General features: G+C 42.5%; 1 protein-coding gene and 1 long non-coding RNA gene across 2 annotated transcripts; one reads left to right on the top strand and one right to left on the bottom strand.

The window, feature by feature from the left end:
* Positions 1-784: 784 nt before the first annotated feature.
* she (Src homology 2 domain containing E) lies at positions 785-7,931 on the top strand. Its single transcript, XM_069695943.1, has 6 exons — positions 785-1,689; positions 2,188-2,314; positions 3,911-4,165; positions 4,406-4,784; positions 6,489-6,608; positions 7,430-7,931. The coding sequence occupies exons 1-6, from the start codon at positions 1,243-1,245 to the stop codon at positions 7,620-7,622; spliced, it is 1,521 nt and encodes a 506-aa protein (XP_069552044.1). The 5' UTR covers positions 785-1,242; the 3' UTR covers positions 7,623-7,931.
* On the bottom strand, positions 4,008-12,525 carry LOC138619457 (uncharacterized). The gene is made up of 3 exons (XR_011310816.1): positions 12,443-12,525; positions 11,704-11,782; positions 4,008-4,124 (listed from the first exon to the last, which is right to left on the bottom strand). It is a non-coding gene; the product is annotated as an uncharacterized lncRNA (long non-coding RNA).
* Positions 12,526-12,538: the final 13 nt, after the last annotated feature.

Raw genomic sequence — 12,538 nt, 5'->3', positions numbered from 1 at the left:
AACTAGCATGACTGACCCAACTGAATACAAGCTGTTGGTTCAATATGTTGTTTCTCCAATTTACCAGTAGATGGAGCAACTATCTACCAGCTGTTAGAACATCAGCATAACCCTGAGTGTATGACCTCCAATAAAAAAAAAAAGTTATAAAAGTACAGGTAGTCTATCTATTCAGTGGAAGTAGCCTATTTCATATTGGGCTCGTTATTGCAACATTTACTTCCGTGAATTTATAATTTAAAAATCATCATTTTTGATATTGTTATCTTGGCCTAGACACTTTAAAAATGATTTTTAAGTTACATAGGGTTAAAACAACAACGATAAATTAACTAAATTAAAACTACCATTTCACAAAGCTACTATAATTAATTTAAAAACATTCTCTTTAGATTGATTGATGTGTAAATACTGTTACAGTACAAATCCCAATGCATAAGCAAATGGGGCAAAATACAACTCTTCAGTGCTTTGAGATCTTTCTTTGCAAATATTCCCAAGTTATTACCAATGTAGAAGAGCTGAGCTGATCACATTAATTAATTTGTAGTGGTGGGTACAAGAAAAAACTTCACCTTGTTACAAGTGTAACATGTCACATTCTACATGTTGCTTATTCCCTTGGCATCGGGCTACTGGCGGACAAACTTTGGATGTCTGCATTCAGTTGTCGGACATCCTTATTATGGTAAGACTTGTACTCCGCCCCGTCCACACGGCCCCTCCCCAGAATCCAGCGACATCCCACAGTTTTCGCACACCAACTTTCCTCTCCATCTGAACACTTCGCCTCGTCGACAGACTGGACGCATCATCTCAGGCTCCGGGAATGGGATCTTTACTGGGTTCAAAGAAAAACTTCCAATACTTTCGAGTTTACGCTCTACAGAAGCTACTTTTCAAACTGCAGGGATAGTTGTTACTGCAGGTGCAGGGTGACAGCAACGACAAAGCGCCATTGGCCAATGATCTCCAAGACGCACCAGAAGTTGTATGATTGTCGGAGTTTCAGACGACAGGAATCAGCACGGCTCCGTAAAGTGGGCTCTAATTAATTTGATGAGTCAGATAGCCTTTCCTTACAAAGTTACTTCAACCAAGGTGTAAGCAAAATAAGTGTGCGTAAGATCGGTTTTGCGCACGGTTCAAAGTTAGTTAGGGGGCGACTAATGCAACAAAGTGTAAGAGATTACAGATTTGTTGACTCTTAAAATCAGTGAGGAGTGTTAATACCTTGCAGCCATGGCAAGATGGTTCAGAGATTTCCCCATCAACCTAAAGAACGGAAATGAACGAGTCCGCTCGGCCTCTGAATCTGGTCCCCAAACTCGACACAAACCTTCATTTTCACGGGATAGTTTGAAAGGTAATCAGCGTAAAGATGGAGGAGTAGGGGGCTTATTGGCAGGGCGAAATAGGAAAAATTCGGCTACAGAATTGGGTCGAAACACCGCCGGTACCATTGGGACGGTCTGGGATAGTCTCACACCTGGAAAAAGTCGCAAGAATTCCAAGATCGAGACTGGGGCATCAGATGAGAACCGCCCGGTCAGGACCTCGAGTCTGGCGCAAGCGTACATCAGCAGGATGATCAAAGTGGACAAGCAAGACAAAAACCCCAAAGTCAACGGGAGAAGTGATCAGAAGCTGCCCGAGAACGACAAGGGAAGGCCAGACATTAAAACAACAGTGAGTAACTACACCACAGCTAATGCAAACAACATGCACCAACATTGATTTTCATATTTCATTTGTTTTTTAATCTTAGAAATAAACTAAGTCATACAGAAAGAAACTATTGCAGCATGCAGATTAAAAGTCAATTTACTGTACAGTGCAAAAACCCCAATCTGGTTGTGGGCTTGAAGTCAGTGCTTTCCTTTGTGTTTTCCCTCCCCACCTCAGTTCATAACCCTGTATTTAGTTTCCATAACTCTCCAAAGAATACAATGCAGTTTTACTTCATTGTGTCGGATCAAACAGGCAAACACAATGCACTGACCTCTTTGCACAAGTATTTCCGCTTGCCCCTCCGCCCCCTATTACTTGTCACTCAGTCATGGACACCACAAAAACACACACACACACTGAAGTGTCCCAGATCCCTCTCCCTCTATCTGCTCTGTTGTCTCGATATAACAACTGAACAGGTAGCAGGTCAGCATTGTGCTTTTTCCCCTTTTACAGCTGATTATCCTGGAAGACTATGCAGATCCTTTTGATGCAGAGAAAACCAAGGAGCAGAGAGAGGCTGAGAGAGCTGGAGTGAATGACGGTTACATGGAGCCTTATGATGCCCAGGTCATCATCACAGGTGAGATCAGGGTCATCAACTATTTCTGCAATATCTCTTATATTATGGAAACACCAAGGCAGCATTCTGACCGCAGGAATTTCAAACCAGTACCTCTTGGCTAACAAAAGTGTTTGACCGTTTTCTCAGATGTTGATTTTGAAAATAAAATATGTTCAAAGCAGATGTAGAAAAGTCAAGTCTCTCAGATAAAAACACATCTTAAGAAAGGGCCAAATCACTGAATTTTGAATGTGGACAAAATTACATGACAAGGATACTCAGTTAAAGAGTAACCTCTGTCAAGACTTTTTACTACCTGACAGGTCTGATTTATATCAGTGTATCATACAACTGAAATAGCTGGACTGCAGTCTGTCTACTGACAACCAAACTTTATTTATTTAAAACACTTTGTATATCACACTTGATAAGCTGAATAAATTATATTTAAGTCAAAAACACTTACAAATCTCAGCTGAGTGTTTTAGCACTTACACTATATCACATTCTTGCTAGATCATTGTAAAGGGACAAACTAGACCCTTAGTCTCACTGCTGACTTCCCTCCCTGCTGGCGGTTGCTATAGTAACAATGTTGTGCAGGGACAATGGGTGCAGCTTCCTCTTCCAGTTTCCTGTCTCCTGCCTCTGTTTCCTTTGCCCCATTCTCTTGATAGGACGTTGGCCCTAGTTCCCCCCTATCCTTCCCCCTCCATCCCATACACACTCACACACATAGACACATATACACCTAATACTTTATGGTCCCATATGTGTAGCAAGAATTCAAGTACCCCCCTCTCCCTTTCCTATAAACCTACAGGTTCCCCCTTTGGTCTCGCTCAATCACTTCCCAGCAGTCAGGAAGTGGCCTTGTCAGTCAGCCAATCAGCGGCTGTGTTGACCTTTTCTTCCTGTAACTCCATTGTTTGGTCACACAATAGTGCAGACACATAGGCTACCTGTCAGACAGCGAAGAAACACAACAAGTGAAATTCCCGAAAAATAAACAAAAGATATCTATTCAAAGAATACATAATGTATTAGAAATAAACAAACAACCAAAAGAAGAAATGTGCAAATTAGGTTAAAAAAAAAAAAAAAAAAAACCTTTAGTTAATCCCACAGTGAGTGGAAATGTGTGATAAGACAGTATTAATTCATTCCATTAAGCTTGGATGGTTGTGACACGATTTATTTTTGTTGTATACGCCACCTGATAAAGCTGAGTTGGACCTGTTATTTTTTAGATGGCACAAATTTTATGCAAATGAATATTGATTAGCTTGAGAGGGTACCTGATTCTAAAAATCAGCATATTATGCTCATTTTAGGGGATAGCAATTTAGAGAATCTGTTTCATACTGTAACATTTATGCATGGAAATTATTTCATGAAAATCTGTGTTGTAAAAAACTCAACCAGAGGGAAGGAACTAGATAGGTAGTTACTTTGCTTAAAGAAGCATATTTAAATAAATTCAACTTGATTGCTGTATGGTTACTTGGAAATAAAGGTGGAAATATGTTCCTTGAACTGTTTATTTCCACATTTGCATGTAAACCTTCATGTCAAAGCTGTAAACTAACTATTCACATGTCCACTCTGCTGTAGAGGTTCGTAGACGGGGCTCCAAAGACCTCCTGAAAGTGTGTGTTCTGTTGGACCGAGGACAGAAGGAGGGGAAGGGTGAAGAGGGAATGCCTCCACCCCCAAATATCTACGACACACCCTATGAAGGCGGACCTCAGGGCGACACTGAGGGGGTGTGGATCCCTGTCACACGCCCGGAGTCTGATGTCCGTCCGGCTGGGGAGTACGAACTGCCCTGGGAGTGGAGAAAGGAGGACATTGTGAGAGCACTGTCAGGTAGAGAAAAGGAGAGAGGGATGATGGGAACTGTGGGGGTTTAGGGTGTGGAGGAAGGATGCCATGCGTTGTATTTATACAGCTCCCACACACCACAACAATTCTGTATTTGCTTTAGAGTGGAAACAAAACAATCCTTCTGAATTCATTTCCAGAGACATGTTTACTTTGGTAGCTCTGATGGTACTTTGATAGGATTTAATCATGAAAGGTTGATATTGTCTATCCGGCTTCCTTCAGCTCAGTTTGAGGCAGTGGATTGTTCTCTAACTAAAGAGAATGCTTCAACCTTCGGCCGCCAGCAGCAGCAGCCGCAGCAGCAGCCGCAGCAGCAGCAGCCGCAGCAGCAGCAGCACCAACACACCCTGAGGCAGAAGAACTGGAGCCATAAATCACTTATCTCCTCTTCTCCATCATCTTCCTCTTCCCCCTCATTTCCATCCTCTCCTATTCTCAAACTCTCCCCTCTTACACCACCATCTCCTTCCTTCCCCACCCTCAAGCACTCACCTTCTTCCAGCCCAACTAAACTTTCCCCTCCGTCGCCTACCTCCCTGAGTGCCCCACTGGATGGGGATGTAGCCAAAATGGACCCCAGCCTGCCGCTGGAGAAGCAGAGGTAAGGAGGAAGAAGACTTGAAAGGAGGAGTGAAACAGTGCATGTGAGAGACCTTTGAATTTCAGTGAATGAAAGAGAAGAATGCACACTTCACAGGATTGAGCAAAAAACTAGCAAAAAAATGTCCAACAAGCCAAAAAAATGGATGACAACATGCTGATATCAAGGTCATTGGATCAAAGAAAAGTACATACTAAAAGTGTAACATTACAAATGTAATACTAAAAAGATAAGAGTTGCAAAAAAACACAGGATTCACAAAGAATAAAAATTAAAAACACTTATGATTAGGTGGTGACAAAATATGACGTGAGGTAAATAGAAAACAGTTGCTAGAAAATAACATGTGAATGGAAGGAGGAACCTCCATTTCATCAACACACTTTGAAATTTGCATATATCTTGACAATAATAACAACTTATTTGGTAGAATTAAGAAGTAGCACAATAAAGTCAAGATGGGTTCCAATCCAGTCTGGAAAATAGCCATAGGACAGTCTAAAGCTGTTCATGTTCCTTTATGTATTAGTTTTTTGATAGACTTGTGACCTACCTTTCACCCCCCCACATGCCAGAATAGCAACTATAGCACCCACTGCCATAACCTTGAACAGGATTAGTGGATGGAGGGAATTAAACAAATGAGATGCGGGTTGAAACATTTGGTCTCCCTTATCTCATGCCTGTGTATTGTTAGTCCTTATCGAAATTAACCACGTTTCTCAAAAACTCTGCAGAGTAAAGTGCACGTCTTATCTGCTTTCTGCGTTGCTCTGCTCTGCATTTGTTATCAAAGAATAAGCCGACACATTTTTCAAAAAAGCTTTATTTTTCTTCCTTGAGTTTTTACCCCCACTGGCTGCCATTGTAGAGAACAGAGCCCTCCTCAGTTTTGGCTAAAAATCAAATTGTCTTTGTAAAAGTCATGAAGCAATCAAGCAAATTTACTTCAACATCATCTCTGATGACTCCCAATGTCAAATAAAGTACAAGCTCCCGGTTTTCTCTGCCAAATTCTGATATATAATAAATTACACATGGCACTGTGAAAAGTGGAATTGGGTATTTGTTACCAGGAGCAGGAGCCAGCAGCAGCCATTAAGCACACACTTATGATTAGGTGGTGAAGATAAATGCTGGCAGAAGGGTGCAACCTTGAGGTGAGGCTTGACTGAACAGACAGAAGAGAGTCCTCATTTTATTAAATAAGGTCTTGCTTTTTAGATGGGACTTGTGGAGAACGTGCTCACAGCCTGTTACCATTTGTTCCTCTAATGTTGTGGTTGAATGTCATGTATTTTGCCTCCCAGCAGCAGGGCCTGTTTATATATGGCTCTTGCCTACAGCCAGTGTCAGCACCACCTTGTGTGCAAACAGGCCTCTTCACACTCTGCCGCATACATTTTGTTTGGTCCTTTTTTTTTTTTTTTTTTTTTTTTTTTATCTCTTTGACCACTCAAGTTGCCCTTTGACATTGTTAACTCATTCCATTTGCAACGTATACCTGTCCGTTTAATTTACAATGACTCTTGTCGGTCTGTTTCGTCCCTCCTGTCAGTCTTACTTTTTTTTCTCTGTCACAATGTTATTGTATATCATTTGACATCTGACTTAACTCCATATGTCACTGTGCTATATGTCAGTTATCTGATGCCTCTGCATCTCCCTCCTCCCCCTCTCCCTTCACTCCATCGCCTCTCCAAGCTGGTACCATGGCAGTGTGAGTCGGCAGCAGGCTGAGGCTCAGCTGCAGCGCTGCAGGGAAGCCAGCTTCTTGGTGAGAGACAGCGAATCAGGGACCAGCAAATACTCCATCGGTCTGAAGTGAGTGCGCGGATGTGTATGCAGTGCATGCACTTTATGGTATATAATGCAGCATGTACATACAGTAATTGTGTACTTTTCTCAAAGCTGATTGGCAGTGGTGATAATGGCAAATATTGTGCTTGAAAATCAAATACACTTTTGTGATTGTCTTTATTTAATTGTGCTATGTGTTTCCATTTGTTGATTTAGACACTCCACACTGCCCTGTCTCAAAATTTACATTAGCATGGCACATCTATCCTATGTTAAGCTGTATTTTAAGGAGGCTCTCATTTTCCATTAAAAGTACCCAGTTGTTGCTGCTCACAGACTTTGAATCTAACACTGATTTAGCCTGATTTGAGTTATTTTCCCCTTGGAGATTAATAAAGTAACTACCTACTTACCTACCTACCTACCTGCCTACCTACCTATTTTGGAGGCATTAAGGAGAAACAATAGCTGCTACTGTAACAGTAACGCCAAAGGTGTTAATGCATGAGAATGTGTCATTTGTACAGTAAACACTTCCAAAAAGCGTGCCAGGAACAGGTTCTCGAGGATAAAGGCTGAAATCCCATGGTGCCATCGTGTGTATGTGTGTGTGTATATGTGTGTGTTCATGCGCTTGAGTGCACATTTGTTGTACGCTGCTCATTCATTTGAGAGTCCACATCATTAACCCCATTTACACATCCACTGAACTCAGAGAATACACAGCCTCATTTGGGGAGAGATAATGTTTCCATTTTCCAGCAGCATCTGTGGTTGTGACTTCTGCTTGCAAAGATATGTACATGATTTTATACTGTGTCTTTCTCTCTGTCTTGTTCTATTAGGACCAGTCAAAGTTGTGTGCACATCATCGTGGCCCAGACTAAGAGCAATAAGAGCTTGGGCTACACACTGGATCAGATTAGCTGTGTCTTCTCCAGTATCCCCGAGCTGGTCTACCATTACTGCACACACAGACTGCCTTTCACTGGAGCGGAGCACATGACCCTGCAGCATCCTGTGTCCAGGCCACATTGAACATGCATAATGAACAGACACAAACACATATGTGCCAACGCAAGCTGACACATTCAGACACAAATGCACACAGACACTGTTAACACGTGTACTCACAAACTCAAAGATATACTGCTTTGGACTGACTTGTGTAGTTCCCTAATATGTTTATATGTTTATATCGCCTCCATGCGCTACCTAGTGGTCAAAATCAGACACTACAATAGATTGAACTCATTGTTTAAGTGCTGTTTCCAGTCTAAAACAAAGAACACAACAATGCACACACACACACACACACACACACACACACACACACACACACACACACACACACACACACACACACACACACACACACACACACACACACACACACACACACACACACACACACACACACACATCCTCTACTGAATGTATGTGTAGTTACTGGAGAGCCACCCCATCCTCCACTGCCTGGCATACAGTATTTGCCTCATTGTTTTAATAACCAATATTTGAAGTGGGCTTCAAATGAGGCTTATAACTTTCTCACGAGATGAGCTCACGCAAAAGGTGCTGACGTCATCAGTTAGCTGCACGCCATTCAGTTAGGCTCGTTGTGTACAATCGATACACCTGATTGGAGTATATTCACTCATCCATCTGACATGTCAATCAGCCTATTGATCTATCCTGAAAATTGGGCTCATTTGCCAACCGCTCTGTCTGTCAAGAGAAAGAGCTTTATTGATTAGATGATTAAGGCTAGTGTAGTGGGAGGGGTCTTATGAAATTACAGTAGCCAGTCAGCAAAATTGTTTTAGTGTTCGTAAGTGTGCAAATAAATATGTGAATAGTGGGTCCATTTTCAATGTAGTTTAAAAATAAAGCCTTTATGACTGTAAAGCTATCTTTCTTCATTGTGGATGAACTGATGTGTTTTAACCTACAAATGTAATGTACCTGTGCATCTATGCTACATGTATGAAGTGACTGCTGGACATTGTCGGATTTTTTTTAAAAATTTTTTACATCAATCTCAACAACTTGAGCTGTTTATTATTGTTGTAAAACATTTATTCAGAAAATAAAGTTCAATGCATTCTTATGGACGCAAAGCAGTGTTATTAATAGACATGCCGGCAGCAAAATTCAAAGCAGGGTTCAAGAAAAGAGGCAATGTGACAGAGATGGCAAGCTAACCAGAGGAAATCTGTTGGCTTTTCTTTTGTAGCTGTAAAACCATTGACCTGAGTGTGAAATCAATTACAGTCACACACAAACAAATTTGTAGTAAAGAAATACTGACTAACCCGAGCACACGCACACAAATTGCATACATACACAAGAGTGCACACAAATAGCATTTAGTCACACAATCGCAAAGATGGTGTATTTAAATCCTTGCCAACATGCACACATGAAGCTACTCACAAAATAGCGAGGAGCTTTTTAATGATGCATGGAAGCGTGCGTTTGTGGTAAGATATGTCTTACCAGTAAACACCAGCGTGCTGGCCTGCAAGAGCATTTCTTACAGAGAAAGAGAGAGAGAGTGTGTGTGTGTGTGTGTGTGTGTGTGTGTGTGTGTGTGTGTGTGTGTGTGTGTGTGTGTGTGTGTGTGTGTGTGTGTGTGTGTGTGCGTGCATGACTGCGTATGCAAGCGTGAATGTGTGCACCCATGTGTGCACCGCGGTGTGTGTGTGTGTGTGTGTGTGTGTGTGTGTGTGTGTGTGTGTGTGTGTGTGTGTGTGTGTGTGTGTGTGTGTGTGTGTGAGAGAGCGAGAGAGTCAGAATTTTTCTGTTCAGGGATTACCAGGTTGCCATGGTGATTAGTTAGAGTGAGGTAGGGCCATCTCTACGGGGAGTGATTTGAGGGAGGAGAGAAAGGCTGCAATATAAAAAGAGCTATGAATAATTGTAGCCATAGTAGCAATGTAGGTCCCCCACAGAATAGCCTGCTTGGTTTGTGAATGGGAAGATGCAACATGTAATGTCAGAGCAGAGCCAGAAAAAAAAAAAAAAAGAAGTAAGTCACTCCTTTTACTGTCAGCTCCCAAAGCACTTTTTGCAGGGCTTTATTGACCGCACCACACCTCTTCTGAGGGTCAAAGTGCGCGATCGACTTCAGAACAAATACACGTCTTCCTTGAAGACACTTCAGCCAGGCAGATGCTCACTTTTGCAAGGGCTTGAACTGAGGCTTTCCGGTTGAAGAGCCATCCTCAGTCTTGGCTATCCTCCTGCCCACCGTGTCACAAATGGCAATGTTACACAACATGAGACACCACTAACTATCACCCCTCCTTCCATCCGTGTGATCTATTGTGGTTAGTCCTCTATGTTCTCTTAATTAAATCACAAACTAGGTCAAAACAAACTACAGGCCCGCGGTGCTGGACACATGATTCTTACAGTGCTTGTCAGTCTGTGTTTGGGAAGGTTGCACTCTGTACTCATCCAGACTAAAATCTTAAACGCTCATTTGAATTTCCTTGGTCTTGGATAACATCATTGTGCAGTGAAAACCCTGCATCTCAAATTTTGAGGATATTCACCTCTTTTTTTTAATAACCTGAAGGAATATATGTCGCTTTTATAAGGAAAAAAGGATCCTAATTCTTAAACAATTACAAAATAAAAACTGCAGTATCGGATAACTGTCACCCGACTGAAAACAGGGTTGTTTTCATAGCTCATGAGGAGCTGACGAATCATTAGGAGCTACATTTCACAGAACAGCGATGATATGCATAATTTCTAACATCTGCGCTCTGGATATGAGCTTATAAAGTATCAGTGGTGGAATTCAAATCCTTACTTTAAGTAGAAATACCAACACAAAACTGCTGCCTCCCAAATGTTACATAAGATATTAAAAAAGCATTACAAGAAAAATATATTCAGAGAAGAGTATCACATGTTAAATGCCTAATTATGGAAAAATGACAGTGTTATATCACTATTCATTGATTGTGGTGCATAAACAGCATTTTAATGAAGTAACTGGTCAAGGTGGTAATAATTTTAACATAATTTTAATTATTTTTTGGATAATAAATCAAAGGTTTTAAACCTCAGTCTGCAAATACAGCTGTTGACTAAATGTAAATGTACAATAGTCTCCTGTGACGGGTGCCAAAGGAAAGTAGCATAAACTGGAAAGTACCTCAACATTATATTAGTACAGCGTCACCTTCCACTACTGTTACTGATCATTTCTTTGAGTTTGTTGAGTCTTACTTTGTTATTCGGTCTCTGATTCATAGGTCAGATTTGTATGCTGCATTTCCCAGTTATGACAGAACCACAGGAAGTAACTGCAGCCACTGGAAGACAGAATGATGGCAGGACAGGAAGGGACAGAGGAAAGAGAGACGGAGAGCGAGAGAGATTAAGAGAGAGAGAGAGCGGGAGCGTGAGGGGGTGTTAGGGGAAGACAAGCACTCGTGGGGGTCCCAGCTTTTAAATAATTCAGAGAGAGACTCACAGCACTCAGTGCAGAGGAGGAGCACTGTCAGGTCAGCTCATTCACTGCAGAGAAGAGGTAGAGAGGGGGAAAGGAGAGGACTGTACAGAGAGAGGGAGGGAAGAAGAGTGTATAAAGATAGCATGTGAGAGGGAGACATTCCTGTGGAAGGAATTGCCTGTGTGTGCATGCATAGACGTTTGTGTACGTGTGTGTGTGTGTGTGTGTGTGTATTTATGCATAAGTATGAGCGTGAGTGTGTTGTGTGCAAGCTGCGCATGTGTGTACTCCTTTGTGTGTGTGTCAGTGATGAAAATAGACAAAATGAAGGAGAAACAGGTCGCTTCCTCCTGGAGCTTTCTGGTTTCTCTCAGTCACCACGGCAACCGCCTCCTCCCTCCATTCTGCACTCATGTTTACTTTGTTTATTTGTCCTCCCTCCCTCCCTCCCTCCTTCTCTCCCTCCCACCCACCCACCCACGCTCTTTTGTATCACCTCCTCTCCCTCCCTCATGCTTTTTACGTCATGTACCCCTCTTTTTTTGCTCCTTCCCCTTCGCCCTTCATCATCCAAATCCGTTATCATCGTTGTGCGTTTCTCAGCTCTGACTTTTCTGGCTACACCCGTAACTCTCTCCCCCTACCTACCTGTTCTTTCCTTCTTCCCCATCTTTCTGCGTATCTCCTGTTTGACTTTGTAATGGGGATCAGAGGTCACTTCGGTGGCCTACGGGAAGAAACAGACATATAAATAAGTGGCAGAAAGGGAAAAATAGGAAGAAAGCTCATTGGAGAAGAACAGACATGACACAAACCCTCCAGCTTTTAGAGGGTCACGGTTGTTCGCAGAATAATTAGGCTCAGGTAGTCCTGAAAAGAAAGGTGGTGTGAGGTTATATTAAGTGGGCACAGATGTGAGGTGTGTCAGATGGAACCAGGACGTGGAGATTCACACCATGGCACAAAGCTGTCGAATATTTGGAATGATAAACGTTGAAATCTTGAGTGACTTCCATAAATATATTTAAAATGTCCTCATGGTTGATTCATAAAAAATACGCTTTCACAAATATTCGGCCTCAGGCTAATAGTAATGATAAATCAGATAGAGATGAAAGACGCCATAAGTTTGACAAGGTCACAGTAAAGTCAGTATTGGACACCCTGTACGTGACTAACAGTGCTTAATATTACATGGTGGTGTGTGACTTGCGCGGGGAAGACTGGCATCGCTTGCTGAAATGTGGAGCCTCTGAGGTATGCCACATCCTCCCCTCCCTGCTCCGCCGCGCGCCCCGCGCCCCGCCCCCGCCTCTCCAGCGCGTCGCATCGCTGAGCGGCGTTCAGCACGGACAACCAGCACCGCACAACTCAGCGCACAGTTTACCTGGCTCCGCCGAAAAATTTGTTTCCCCCCTCATCGGGCGAATAAGTGCGGACGGACGGAAAGCCCTGACTTCACCATGCCAGGTAGAGAGTGAGG

The sequence above is a fragment of the Brachyistius frenatus genome, unplaced genomic scaffold (assembly GCF_029030835.1).
Source record: "Brachyistius frenatus isolate BFR_SWC_R1_liver_20210118 unplaced genomic scaffold, ASM2903083v1 Contig_20, whole genome shotgun sequence".
In the NCBI taxonomy this organism is placed as follows: domain Eukaryota; kingdom Metazoa; phylum Chordata; class Actinopteri; family Embiotocidae; genus Brachyistius; species Brachyistius frenatus.
The sequence above is the reverse complement of the archived record's forward strand: the minus strand, read 5'-3'. Positions and strand labels throughout refer to the sequence as shown.

Coding starts and splice junctions, on each gene's coding strand:
- she (XM_069695943.1), top strand. CDS start 1,243: ATGGCAAGATGGTTCAGAGATTTCCCCATCAACCTAAAGAACGGAAAT. Junction 2,315..3,910: donor TGCCCAGGTCATCATCACAG/GTGAGATCAGGG, acceptor ACTCTGCTGTAG/AGGTTCGTAGACGGGGCTCC. Junction 4,785..6,488: donor CTGCCGCTGGAGAAGCAGAG/GTAAGGAGGAAG, acceptor CGCCTCTCCAAG/CTGGTACCATGGCAGTGTGA.